General features: G+C 32.8%; 1 protein-coding gene across 1 annotated transcript; it reads left to right on the top strand.

Annotated features, from left to right (window-relative positions):
- The first annotated feature begins 503 nt into the window (after nt 1-503).
- Nucleotides 504-10,315, top strand: LOC110031802. The gene is made up of 11 exons (XM_020735200.1): nt 504-757; nt 1,276-1,359; nt 7,093-7,167; nt 7,305-7,347; nt 7,469-7,526; nt 8,976-9,134; nt 9,213-9,275; nt 9,377-9,468; nt 9,559-9,640; nt 9,718-9,828; nt 9,925-10,315. The coding sequence occupies exons 1-11, from the start codon at nt 619-621 to the stop codon at nt 10,063-10,065; spliced, it is 1,047 nt and encodes a 348-aa protein (XP_020590859.1). The 5' UTR covers nt 504-618; the 3' UTR covers nt 10,066-10,315.
- Nucleotides 10,316-12,083: the final 1,768 nt, after the last annotated feature.

Below are 12,083 nucleotides of genomic sequence, written 5' to 3'. Positions count from 1 at the left end.
CATCTCCTCCCCCAACCAAATCACCGACATTTTTCACCAAGCCATTGCTCATTTGCCATTTCTTGTATGCCACTTCCAAGATATTTAAAACAAGCTAACTCTCCACCTCAGAAGCGTCAAACGATATAGACACACTTCACGATATTACAACAAAGCAATTCCAATCCTCACATCAGAAGAAGAGAACACTCGAGACGTCAAAATACATCCACTTCAAGATCAACCATTGGTTCACAAGCATACACTACAAATCAAATGTATAGGCACCCATAAATATGTGCATACACACTATGAAGAGTTATAAAATGAACTCTTTCATGCATCCGGGAAATATTCTCTGAACCTCATCTTCTATAACTACTTACTTCCCCAAATACCAATGATTTGTTTTCACATTCCTACTGGACTCCCAAAATGAACAGTAACTGAGGAAAAAGAACCAAACCCATTTCGGTACAACAAAATTAAGTTCGGAGAGCAAACAGGCTAAGCCGTTGAAGGTCACACTTAACGCTAGCGAGCGCTAAGCGCAATCTTAATCCTGCGACGAGAGGAGGACGAGCTCGGCCATCCTATGCGATAGTTGTTCCAAGGTCTGTAAAACCGTAGGGCGAAAAAATGACGGTAGGAGCGGGATTGGCGTGCAGGTCTTGCCTTGCATCTGCTGTGCCGTCTCTCCACTCGGGTGCTGCTGGCGTTCGATGCTCCTCTGCCTCTTATCCTTCTACTACCTCAGTCTCCACGTACACCTTCATCGGTAACTCCTATCTTTCCCGGTTTCACCATTTTTTTTCTCCTCTTCTCCAGCAATCCTTTGTGGTTGTTAGTTTTATCCTATGGACGATAATCTCTAGATTCTAGCTTTCTTTGAGGCATTTGTTCGACTTCTTATAATATGTTATGCTCAGTGTGTAATTTTTAAATTTAGATCGTGTCTGAACAGAAATTGATTCCTTTTCATGAATACGGAGCTCTCCTATGACAAATGCTTTTGTTAGTTTGTTTCGATAACTATGGGGGGGAGTTTTAATGTTCTTACTTTTTTTCCCGGAACTCCATTACTTATTAGCCGTGATGTCTTTCTTGTTATCCTAGCATTACTATTCTGTTTCCTCATCGTTCTTGAGGAGTTGTCGGAAAGATTTAGGTCGTCGTTTTATGCACTTTTTTTTTTAATTATTTCGGTGATGCATGATTTTGGGGGCATCTTGTAGTAGATAAAATCAAATTGTTGATATTTTTTAGCTTACAATAGTTGATGTTTGGGATACGCAGACCATATATCTTTCATTAGAGATGTAGCTGTTGCGAACCCTCCAGAACGTCTCCATTGTTTGCTGAACATGCTCCAAGCACGAGGTAAAGCCTAAGTTATTGCATTGCCTGCTACTTTGTTTGGTTGACTATTTTTTTTCCGCTCTTAGTTAATTTCTTAATACGATAGTTTAAGCAGGATGAAATGATTTTGTTTAAAGAGTAGCACCATATCCTAATGGCATTATTTTGCTTCAGTGATTGCATCCATTGGCCTTCAAAAACCTTTCACCTAAGAATTCAAGCTCTTTCCTTTAATAGGGCGATTGAGGTTTCGTAGATATAGTGCTTACAGCATGAGCCAAGATATGTATTCATGACACCATTCAAGATTTGTAATCATCAAATTAATAATGAGCTAACAGGAGGTACATGTGCTCATGGGATCAATACTTGGGTCCTTTGAGTCGATCAGCTATGCTCCCACTATGCTTGATTAAAGTTCTTAATATAATAGAGGATAAAGGAATAATAAATATATAACCTATAAGTTCAAATAGGTAGCCATCCCTAATGACATGATAAATGAAACTAATGTTACTACCTGATTGGTACTATCTTTATTTTAATTTAAGCTCGAGGATTTGGACTACAATTGTTAGAATAGAGAAAACTCTGCTGAGAAATTCAACGTGTGTGTGTGTGTGTTTCAATTCCAATGTGACATCATGATTAAATTGCACTCTTGAAAAAAACTCAAGCTGTTTAACACGCTTAGTAATTCCTAGGCTTGAAAAAAACTCAAGCTGCGTAACACGCTTATTTCACAGCCTTGAATCCACAATTTTGGTTCTGGTTGGTCCTTTATTCATTTTCAAGAAAGGGGAAAAAAAAGAAAGCACATGAACTCCTCCATCAACTTTTGGTTGAGTACCATTCCCTTTGATCTCTGGAGTGGAGATCTACGGTGCATACCCTTAAAAACAACATGCACAAGCCCTTGAAGGTGCAAATATTCTCATTTTGTTTTTTTCTTATCAATAATTCCTAGGCTACCCTTTTTATTTTTTTTTCTAATTTGTTATTTGTTGAGGAATATTTACTATAATAAGTTAGACAAGGAATTCATGAGTAAGTTATAGTTTATCATGTTTGGTTCTTTTCTAATTTCTTTTATTTCATATGTCCATTTCAACTGGAATTTAGAATGAGTATTCTGAGGAGTATTTTTTTCATTTATAATTTATTTTATATTTTTTCCAAGGGTGTTTATCTCATATTTTTACACCATTTGTTTGTATTAATTTATAAATTATTTTACCTTTTTATATTTTATTTATTTTTAATAGTCTTGTAATGCCTAGTTTGAGTTGCCCGGGTGAAGAAACGAAGAATCGAAGGAGAGGAAATGATGAGTCGGAAGCCGAAGAAGTAAAAGTGAGGAACGGGAAATTGAACAGAGTGGGAGAGGAAGCGAATGGAGGTCAAGAAGTGAATTCTACTGTATAACTCACAGACCGACTTATTTGGGAGTCGAGCAGTGTGCAAAGGAGAGGAGGATGATGTGAGGATTAAGGCAGAGGCGACGTCTCTGTCACGCTAAGGAAGAAGAGGCATCAGTCGAGTAGTGGAGCAAGGAAAGGAGGCGCCGACGGCTGGTGCGGAAGGGAGGCAATCGAAGGAAATTACGTGGAGAAGAATAGCGACGACTCAAATGCGATTCCTTCGATAGAAAGAGGTAGGGTTTAATAATAAAAATTAATAATAATAATAATAATAATAGTAAGACGTGTGTGCGTGTTGAATAGAAATTAAACAGGATTACATAAAGTAAATTTAATACTTAAATAATGAAAACTAATAGTTTATTAAAATAATAAATTAATTAAATTTTATACCATATTTATTTTAGGCTTTCAATTCTAGTAGAATTGATGTCAAAACAAATCAAATAACATATTAATCGTCGAGATGAGTACTCATACTTTTAATCTATACTAATAATTTATTTTTTCCCAAATATTTTACACTTAATGATACTTGCACATACATTATTCTGATTGAGATATCATTTTCTTTATCGATGATGTTGTTATAAATGTTTGTAGTTATTTACTATCATGCATTGGTGTATTATAATATATTGAATTGAATACGATGAACATATGAATGATATATTTATGTTGACTGCTTGATTATGCATGACTGATTATGATGGACTCACCCTGTTATGCTACTAGTGAGGGGAATACTAAGATACTCATGAACGTATATGAATAATGATATTGATATTATAATACTTTAATTGATACAAATTTTTAAATGGTGCTCCTGTGACGGCTGTACATATATAAAATGATATTTATATAGTAAAATTCATTGAATAACATATTAATTGATTATATTGATTTATTAAAAAGCTTAACTGATATGCATATTGTTTTTCTTTTCCCTTGCATTACTGTGGTTTAGGAGTACGAGTATTCACGAGCTTGTTTAGCTTTCGATTATTTTTAAACTAACTTTTCGGGTTTATTTAATTGATTAAATGATGAACTATAGAATAAAATATGTTTATAGAAGACGTGGACAATCAATAATGTGGTAAAATTAATTTTACCGTTTTAATTTGATTTGATCAGTGACTCTTTCATTTATTAAATTATAAATAAATATGAAAAAATTAATTCTCACTATACTACCGTCTGGCCTTGTCTTGATTAATTTCAAACCCCAAGCTAAATCGTGACAAATCTTGTTTTATTTATAAAGTTTTATAATGGATTGTTTCTGGGACTTCTAATATTTTAGGGCTTGATCTTGCTTTGTGAAAAGGTAGAATGTCTAGCCGTACTTTTGTGTTCTAAAATTTTGCTTTAATTAACATTGTCAAGGAGGGCATATTTTGGATTGCTTTCCTATTCCTAAAACATGGGCGCATGGTTATTCTATTCCTTACTATTTATAAAGCTTTCGAGCTTCTTTGTGGTCACTTTTGTTTTTTATTTTTTATTTTTGTTTTTCTTTTTATTTTCAAACATTTTTGTTTAATGTCCTTTTTTTCATGCTTTTATTTTTTATTTTCAAAATTTAATGAACTTGTTTTTCAAAAGCATTCAAAACACATAAAAATTTATTTATGTTCTTTTAAAAACAACTATGTTATAACATATCAAACATATGGGCAGCTCATTTTTGTGCTCAACTTGCCTTACAAAATAGCTTTTTTGTTAAAGAATTACATGATAGTCATCCCTTGCTTTCTTTTGTTATAAGGGATAGGAATTTTGTTGGGGTTACTGCTTAGCAACCTTTTTCTTTTTGCCTTTTGGTGGCTCTTATGGAATCATTTTGTAACCCTTTATTTTTATGTTAATGCAACATGCACACCCTTCACGGTTGACCCAAAAAAAAAAAAACATGTTTTGTTTCAGGTAAAATCATAAACAAAACAATTTAAAAATAAATTAAAAAATAATCAAAAGTGAACACAAACAACCTCATAGTAACTTCACCGATTCATCTTAAATCCCATTTTTTCATGCTAATATTGATTAGAGACATGATGTAATCTGGTTCCTGAATAAATCTTCTATTCAAAGTGGTGAGTCCATGAAGTTCCTACCATTAAAACAAGTCTTTTGCTCAAACCTCTCTTTAATTTTTTGAGCCTTTGAAAGGTTTTGTTGAAATGCCATGCGACAAAACTACAAACTCAAAAAGGTCTTCACTAGCTGGATGAATTAATTCTCTTTAGATTAATTTACAATTCCACCATTATAGGGATTTAAATAATTAGAGATGTCCAATATCTATGCCATAAATCATGATATATTAAAGTAAATCTAAAATGTTGAAACTATCTAGGAAATTTTGTTGTTGTTATAAACTAGTCCTGTTAATATGGACCTTGGAAATTATTGTCAACATCTTAGATTCGATCCCCGACTACAGAATAATGAAATCCCATCTTAAGTCTTTTCGATAGGCTAAAAAAATTAAGGGCATTTTGTTGAACCCTCATAGTGTGCTAATTGAGTTAGAAGTCAGAGATCATGAGTAGCACTTGCATATGATTTAACATCACACACACCTCTTAAAGAAAAAAAATTATGAATAAGAAGGATTGAGAATGTCAACCTCGTTGTGGGAATTAAATTAATGCGGATGATGAAAGAGTAAGTATACAATCATATGGTACATCAATTTTAATAGTGCTATTTTTTACATCTCTAAGGCATAATACAAATATTATGACATAAGACATTTCTCATAAACTTCTATTAAAGATATAGAATGAAGATTGTCATTAAGCTAAGGAGTAAAGTGCCAAAATTGTCTCTAACTATTTACATGTGATCGTTTCACTCCCGAGTTTATAAAAGTGTCAAAATAGTCCCTATGACGGACTATTAGAGCTCAATTTTAAAATAGTTGGAGATTATTTTGGCATTTCTATAAATTCTGGGACTAAAATTACCCCATGTAAATAGCCGGGAACTATTTTAGCACTTTACTCTTAAGGTAAATTATGAAAGCTATATTTCTTTTAATAATGGTGCTATCTACACAATTGACTTTTGTTTATTTGAATAAGCTCTTCAGACAACTTTGTATGGTACAACGTTCTTATTCTTTCTAAAAATATGCAAATTTAAATTTAAATGAAAGTTAGAATAGAGAGAATCCTACCTGCTAAAAACTGTCTAGTAGGTGCTACTAATTAAATTCACTTGTACCTTATTTATTTCTCACGTAAAGCACAGAGGGTAGAAAAAGCTTTATTTAGTGCATGATCAAAAAACATTTTATGAACGGTTACTATGGATTTATTAAATAGATTTTGTTGCATCCTCTTAAGCTAAGCGTTGAAGAATATAATGATCATTTTAAATTTTATGAAATTAAGATTTCCATCATAATTCGTAGCATGTGGCATTTGTTTGTTAAATTTCATTAATCTGTTGAAGCTTATTTGTTAAGATTACAATCTCAGATGAGCCGGAACAATATGAACCAATTATTTTGCTTTATACAAATTGAATTTTATTTTATGTAACTTTCCAATACCATACTTGTTGGTGAATACATGATCCTTTTTTCAGTCATTATCAGACACTCTTCCTATGTTACAATTACTCAAATTATTGTGGTAATTGAGTGAAAGAATTTTAAAATTCTTCTTGTCTGATCGCTAACATACGATTATTCAAATTGGCATTGTTGGGATTAATCTTTCATATACCGCCAAACATCCTGTGCATTTTGTTAAGTTCCTTGATCGAAGTATAAATTCATTGTATTATATTAATCTTTTTTAATTAAAATATCATTATTGGTTTAAATTTGGTAGAAGGCTTTCTAATCTTTTCTTGAAGTGCAGATATCCAGGTCTCTACTATGAATTGTTTATACATTGAACCTTAAAAAGGCAATTCTGCAATCATTTTCAGGCATATGGTTTTCAAACCTTGTTTCTGATACTGAATGAAATAATGTGGAGATATTTTTGGGACTGGCCTACCACTGCATTTCAAATAGGGCCTTCAGTTCAGTAGTTCTCATTTTATGATTTTCTAATGGAGGCATGCATTACACATTTAAGATTTTTGCTGATATTTTAACTCTCGAAATTTAATTTTTCTTTTGGTAAAGGGATTCTTATAGATGATTTTGAATAAGTGGTTATAAATGTACATAGTTGAAGTCATTTTGTGTAGGTTTCTTCGGTTATAACTTATAACAGCATGATTTGTTCAAATTTGAAGTAGCTTACAACTGAGCACATAAGCAATGCTCAATGATAGTCTACGATAATTTTTTACCAATTTTTTGCAGGTGAAACTATAGTACCTCCAGGAGCGAAGGAAGGACTCATTCCCCTTGTTATTCCTCTATCAGAAAGCTTTTCAGGTTATCATAAATCCTTTATATTGAGTAAAGTTTGTGATTGAAAATTTCATTGTTAAATGCTTTTTTTCTTTTTCTTTTTCTTTGTTTTTGTGTAAAGTGATTTTTATCGAGAACATTTTGTTTTATTATGATGTAAGGTACTTTCACGTCCTTACTAAGGTGGCCAACATCTCCACCTGGGTAATTGCACACTTATCTTTGCACTTATTTTAAAGCTTTCTGTGGTAACTTATAGTTCACTCTTGATGCAAAAAAAACAAACAAATAAATAAAATCTGTTCACTCTTCTTATGCTCTATAGGATGGAGATGCCAGTTGTGGAAGTTCGAAAGCATGGGGTGTGGTACTTGGCAAAAAGTGTAAGATTAAGCAAACTAAAATTATATGTGTCATTGTTATGAATTTTCGAGACGATCTATTAAAGTGAACTACCAATTAATTCAAATAAAAAGGCATCAAGCAATAATGTCTATATGTTTAAGTCCAATCCCAGATGACGCCAGTCTTAGTTTGGTATTCTTTGTTATGTTGCCTTTTGCTGCACGAAAAAGCCATTTCTACTCACAAAGTGATGTTTGAGTTGATCTGTAATTTGCTCCCCATGATTGCAAAGTTGTTTAATCAAACCTTGTATGGATGGTAGTTGTGCACGCCAAATTTTTGTTGCACTTCAGAAAATATAGAATTCGTCGTTGAAGCCTTGTGCTTCTTGTGATACTTTTAAGCTATTTTTGTGTTTTCCTACGTTAAATAAAGTTATTGGTACTTTCAGGGAAATGGACAAACTACTTTTCAAGTGTGTTACCCATGGTTGTGCTAGCTAAGAAGGAGATCCACATGAATTGCAACTATTATCTAACATTTTCTAGATTATATTGGTTTTTCAAAAATGCATGCCAAGTAAACCTTTTGTTTAACTTTTATTTGTGTAGGAAAAAATTAAAGTATAAAAAATCCCTTGACTATTCAGAGTTTATAGAAGTGTTAAATTAGTTCTCAGATTATTTTAATTGGGCTAAAATAGTCCTCATTGAGGATTATTTTAACCCATATAAAAATAATCTGGGACTAAATGTATATCTTTATAAACTTTTGGACTAAGATGACACTATGCAAAGGTACCATTCTGAGACTTTTCTCTGTAGAAAAGTGTGTGCATTACTATACTACAAGCCACATTCTTCATGACTAAACTAGAGACAGTTTTACAATAGCTCGTACCTCTCGTTTTCTAATTTTGCATATTAAATGTCATACGAACATAGCATTATCAAATGAAGCCTCAGTGTGGATTGATAGCTTGTCCCTTTCTGCGAGAGTAGGTGTGCTTTCTTATTTTTCATATTAAATGAAATAAGCGCATAAATTATCAAATGAAGCTTTAGGATGGGTTGACAGGATATCTCAATTTCTTCCTTGCTTTAATTTTTTGAATTTTAAGATTTAGGGATATAGCTTTAAGATGCTAATAATGTTACTGCTGTATGCTACATAAAAATATATGGATTTTTCCAAATGTGAGGCTGGTGGTTCTATCCAAATAATAAAAAGTTCTTAATGGATGGTTTAGGATTAATTTTGCCTCCTTTGTTCCGAATTTTATGTGATTTAGATTATTATTTGAAAAGTATACATAATTGTAAAATTAGACTTTCATTGATGCTGAACTAGATACATGCATACGTAGTTGCTAGAATATTATCTCATGGTACTTGTTAAATTAACTATATCCAATGATTTTATTTATTTATTTATTTATTATTATTATTATAGTTTTTTTTTTTTTTGGCTTTTTCCAAATGTTATAGGTGGACCAATACATTCATAGAATGCTTGCTGAGGAAGATGCCAATGTCATCCAGGAAAACAAGTTTTCGGATGCTGCTGCCGTTCTTGGAAGAGAGTTATATAACAAAGGAGATCTTATATCATCTGGTATTACTGATATTGATAACTATCTGTTGAAGGTTTGTCACAAACTTTATGGATACTTCTACTTGATGAGATTAAGAGGGAGGAATTTATGCTTAACATCAACATCTTAGGTCGGTCTGTTTCCAGATGTGATAGAGCGGAAAGTGGCACGCCATTTGCAGAGAAAAGATTATGTAACACCTCAACCATTTAGTTATTTATACCCAGAAGATTATGTACTTATCCAGGTTTCATTCCAGTAACATTCTCATAGTTACAGCTTGTTTATTGTTAGGTTTCAGCACTGGTTACTGGGGAGTTCTACACAAGGAATCACTTTCCAGGATTTGGAAGGCCTTTTGTTTTCAATGCGGAGATTTTACTGAAGTTCATAGATATCTAAATCTCAAAACTTCTATCAAGACATCGCTTTTTGATATCTCAAGAAATAACCTTTAACTATGCTATTCGTTGTAGGGTAGGGCGCAAACATGAGGCCAAAGATGCAGCTCGGGGAGCCCTGAAACAGCCATGGTGGACACTGGGTTGTAGATATCAAGTATATATGAAATATTTCATCTAGTATTGATCCTGTTTAATTTAACTGATCTGATTTGCCACTATTTAATTTTGCAGGAAGTTGCTGAGATTGCACAGTGGGAAGATGAGCAGATTGAGTATATAAAAGAGAAGGTGACAGAGGAGGGCAAGAAGGAAGATCTGAAGAAGGGAAAAATGCCAGAACAGGTGGGATTAAATTGCATTTTATGAGATAAAGCTTCAGTTTTGAAAATCAAAATATGTTCCTCTTGTTTGATTTTCTAAATATCACTAGTACTGCAGGTGGCTCTTGATGAAGCTGCGTTTTTGTTAGATTTAGCCTCAATTGATGGAAGTTGGAATGAAGTTGTGGATCGTGTCTCTGAATGCTACTTGGAGGCTGGATTCTCTGATATTGCTAAGTTTGTAAAGTACAATAGGTGAAAATATTGTTTCTATTAGTAACTGATAATAGAATAGTCTTTTACAAGTTCAGAAAGTGAAAATATTGATTATATAATGATTCCTGAAATTTTGAGATAAATCCAGGCGGGCATTAGTTTTTAAAGTAGAATTGTGGAAACTTCAATTTGCAGAATAGCTGTAGCCATCAATCAGCATTATATAGCTTCTTTTGTTAGCATTTTAGAAAGTTCATCGGTTCAACTTGTGAATTCGTCATTATGCAAAATTTAGGGGCCTAGAGTTAAATTTAGATGTCCTTTCTTAGATTGGTCTGTAATTCTCATTTTTGTGTTGACCAACTTTTCTTGCAACTTTTGTTAGAAAATTTTGATGTTTTTGTATAGTGTTCAAATATGAAAGTCATGTTTGTATCTTTTTCTTCTTTTCTTAACATGTAAAAATTGAACTATTATCTGAAGAACTAAGGAATTTAGGATGGGTCTATCTCATTTGTTCTCCTTTTTTTTTCCTCTTAATAAGATATAATCATGCTTATGAGTTGTAAGAGAATATAAAGCATCTAGCTTTTATATTTCTTTTGTAAACACTTCCCTTACACTGAGCTAATTGGCGTATGCTAGTTTCAAATTTATGGGCATGCAAAGGAGCTTTTATTGCATCAGAACTTGCATCCGGTGTCCAATTAGAACTACCAATTAGAACTACCAAAATGAAAATGATTTTTTTTTTTTTTTGGAGTAGGACTCACTCTTTAATTTGGATGATTTTGATTGGACACCGAATGCAAAATTTGCGTCCGGTGTCTTGGTGTCCTGACGCAATAAAAAATCCATGTAAAGGTTCCGACAAGAAGACTCAAACACGCGGAAGATGAGAACCCAATCGAGGTAGCAAGTCCTTTGTAGATGCATAAACCTTTATTGATAAAAAATGTTCTAGGCGGTATCATGACCCAAGATGTAACTGATTTCTTTTAACGCTGACTAGTCCAGCCACTAATTAAATATTTGATCTATGCTTAATGGGTTTAATTGAATGAGATTGTATGATTTTTAATAGATAATTTTTCAAATGATATGAAATTAATGTTAATAATTGTTTAATATATTTGGAGGTTAGTTGATTTATTTTGATGATTTCTACTTTCGTTACTTCAGCTTTTAAAATATCAGGTGACTTTTCATTAGGATTAATCCACTTTGATAGGAGATCAGTGAGTAGATCCTGGTTCCCTGGGTTGCGTTGAATCTTTAAAAAAATTTAAATGTTATAATTTTTGTCTTAAATTTAAAAAGATACTTCACTATCATCTCTTCCCCATCTCCATACTAACCATTTACTCAGTTTATTATCGGCTGTGAATTATAGTGGGCTAATAAATACTTAGCCCCTATTCCTTGAGCAAAATCTCAATCTAATCATACTCTGGCTAGTTATTAGTGATCTTGAAATTTCTTTGTATTGAATGGTAACATGTATCCCTACGCTGACGTTTTAAAAGTGAGAATCATACCAACTTATGTAAAAGATCCCATAAATTTAAGAAGAAAAACAACTGTCTGTTTGGGGCAGCTGCAACTTATTGAATAATATGTTGATAAGCTAATTAAAAATAATTTACTAATAAGCTAGGTGCGGTGGCTATTACGATATTTTTATTTTTTTTTAGAAAAGTCAGACCGCTGCCAGAAAGCTGCCACCGCATTTAGATAGGTGCGGTGTGAAAACGCTGTTTTCAGCTTTTTGAAAACGCAAAGCTACCAAAACGCAGTTTACCCAAACAGGCTAGGTGCATTTTCAAAACCCCTCCACACCAAATAAACTGCAACAAACGGGCCGTATCTACCATTTGATGACAAGTCATCATGGATGTATGTTACTTCCTTGTCCCTCTTAATGCATTAATGAAGATTAAGTTGTCCTAGATGTATATTGGCTTCACACATTAAGATAATGATAACTTAAGCCCACACTACAAAAAAAAACTCGAAAGATTTCTTCAAAAGATGTGAGCAGTGTCATGAGTGACAATCCTC

The sequence above is a fragment of the Phalaenopsis equestris genome, unplaced genomic scaffold, assembly GCF_001263595.1.
Source record: "Phalaenopsis equestris unplaced genomic scaffold, ASM126359v1 Scaffold000841, whole genome shotgun sequence".
Lineage (NCBI taxonomy): Eukaryota > Viridiplantae > Streptophyta > Magnoliopsida > Asparagales > Orchidaceae > Phalaenopsis > Phalaenopsis equestris.
The sequence above is the reverse complement of the archived record's forward strand: the minus strand, read 5'-3'. Positions and strand labels throughout refer to the sequence as shown.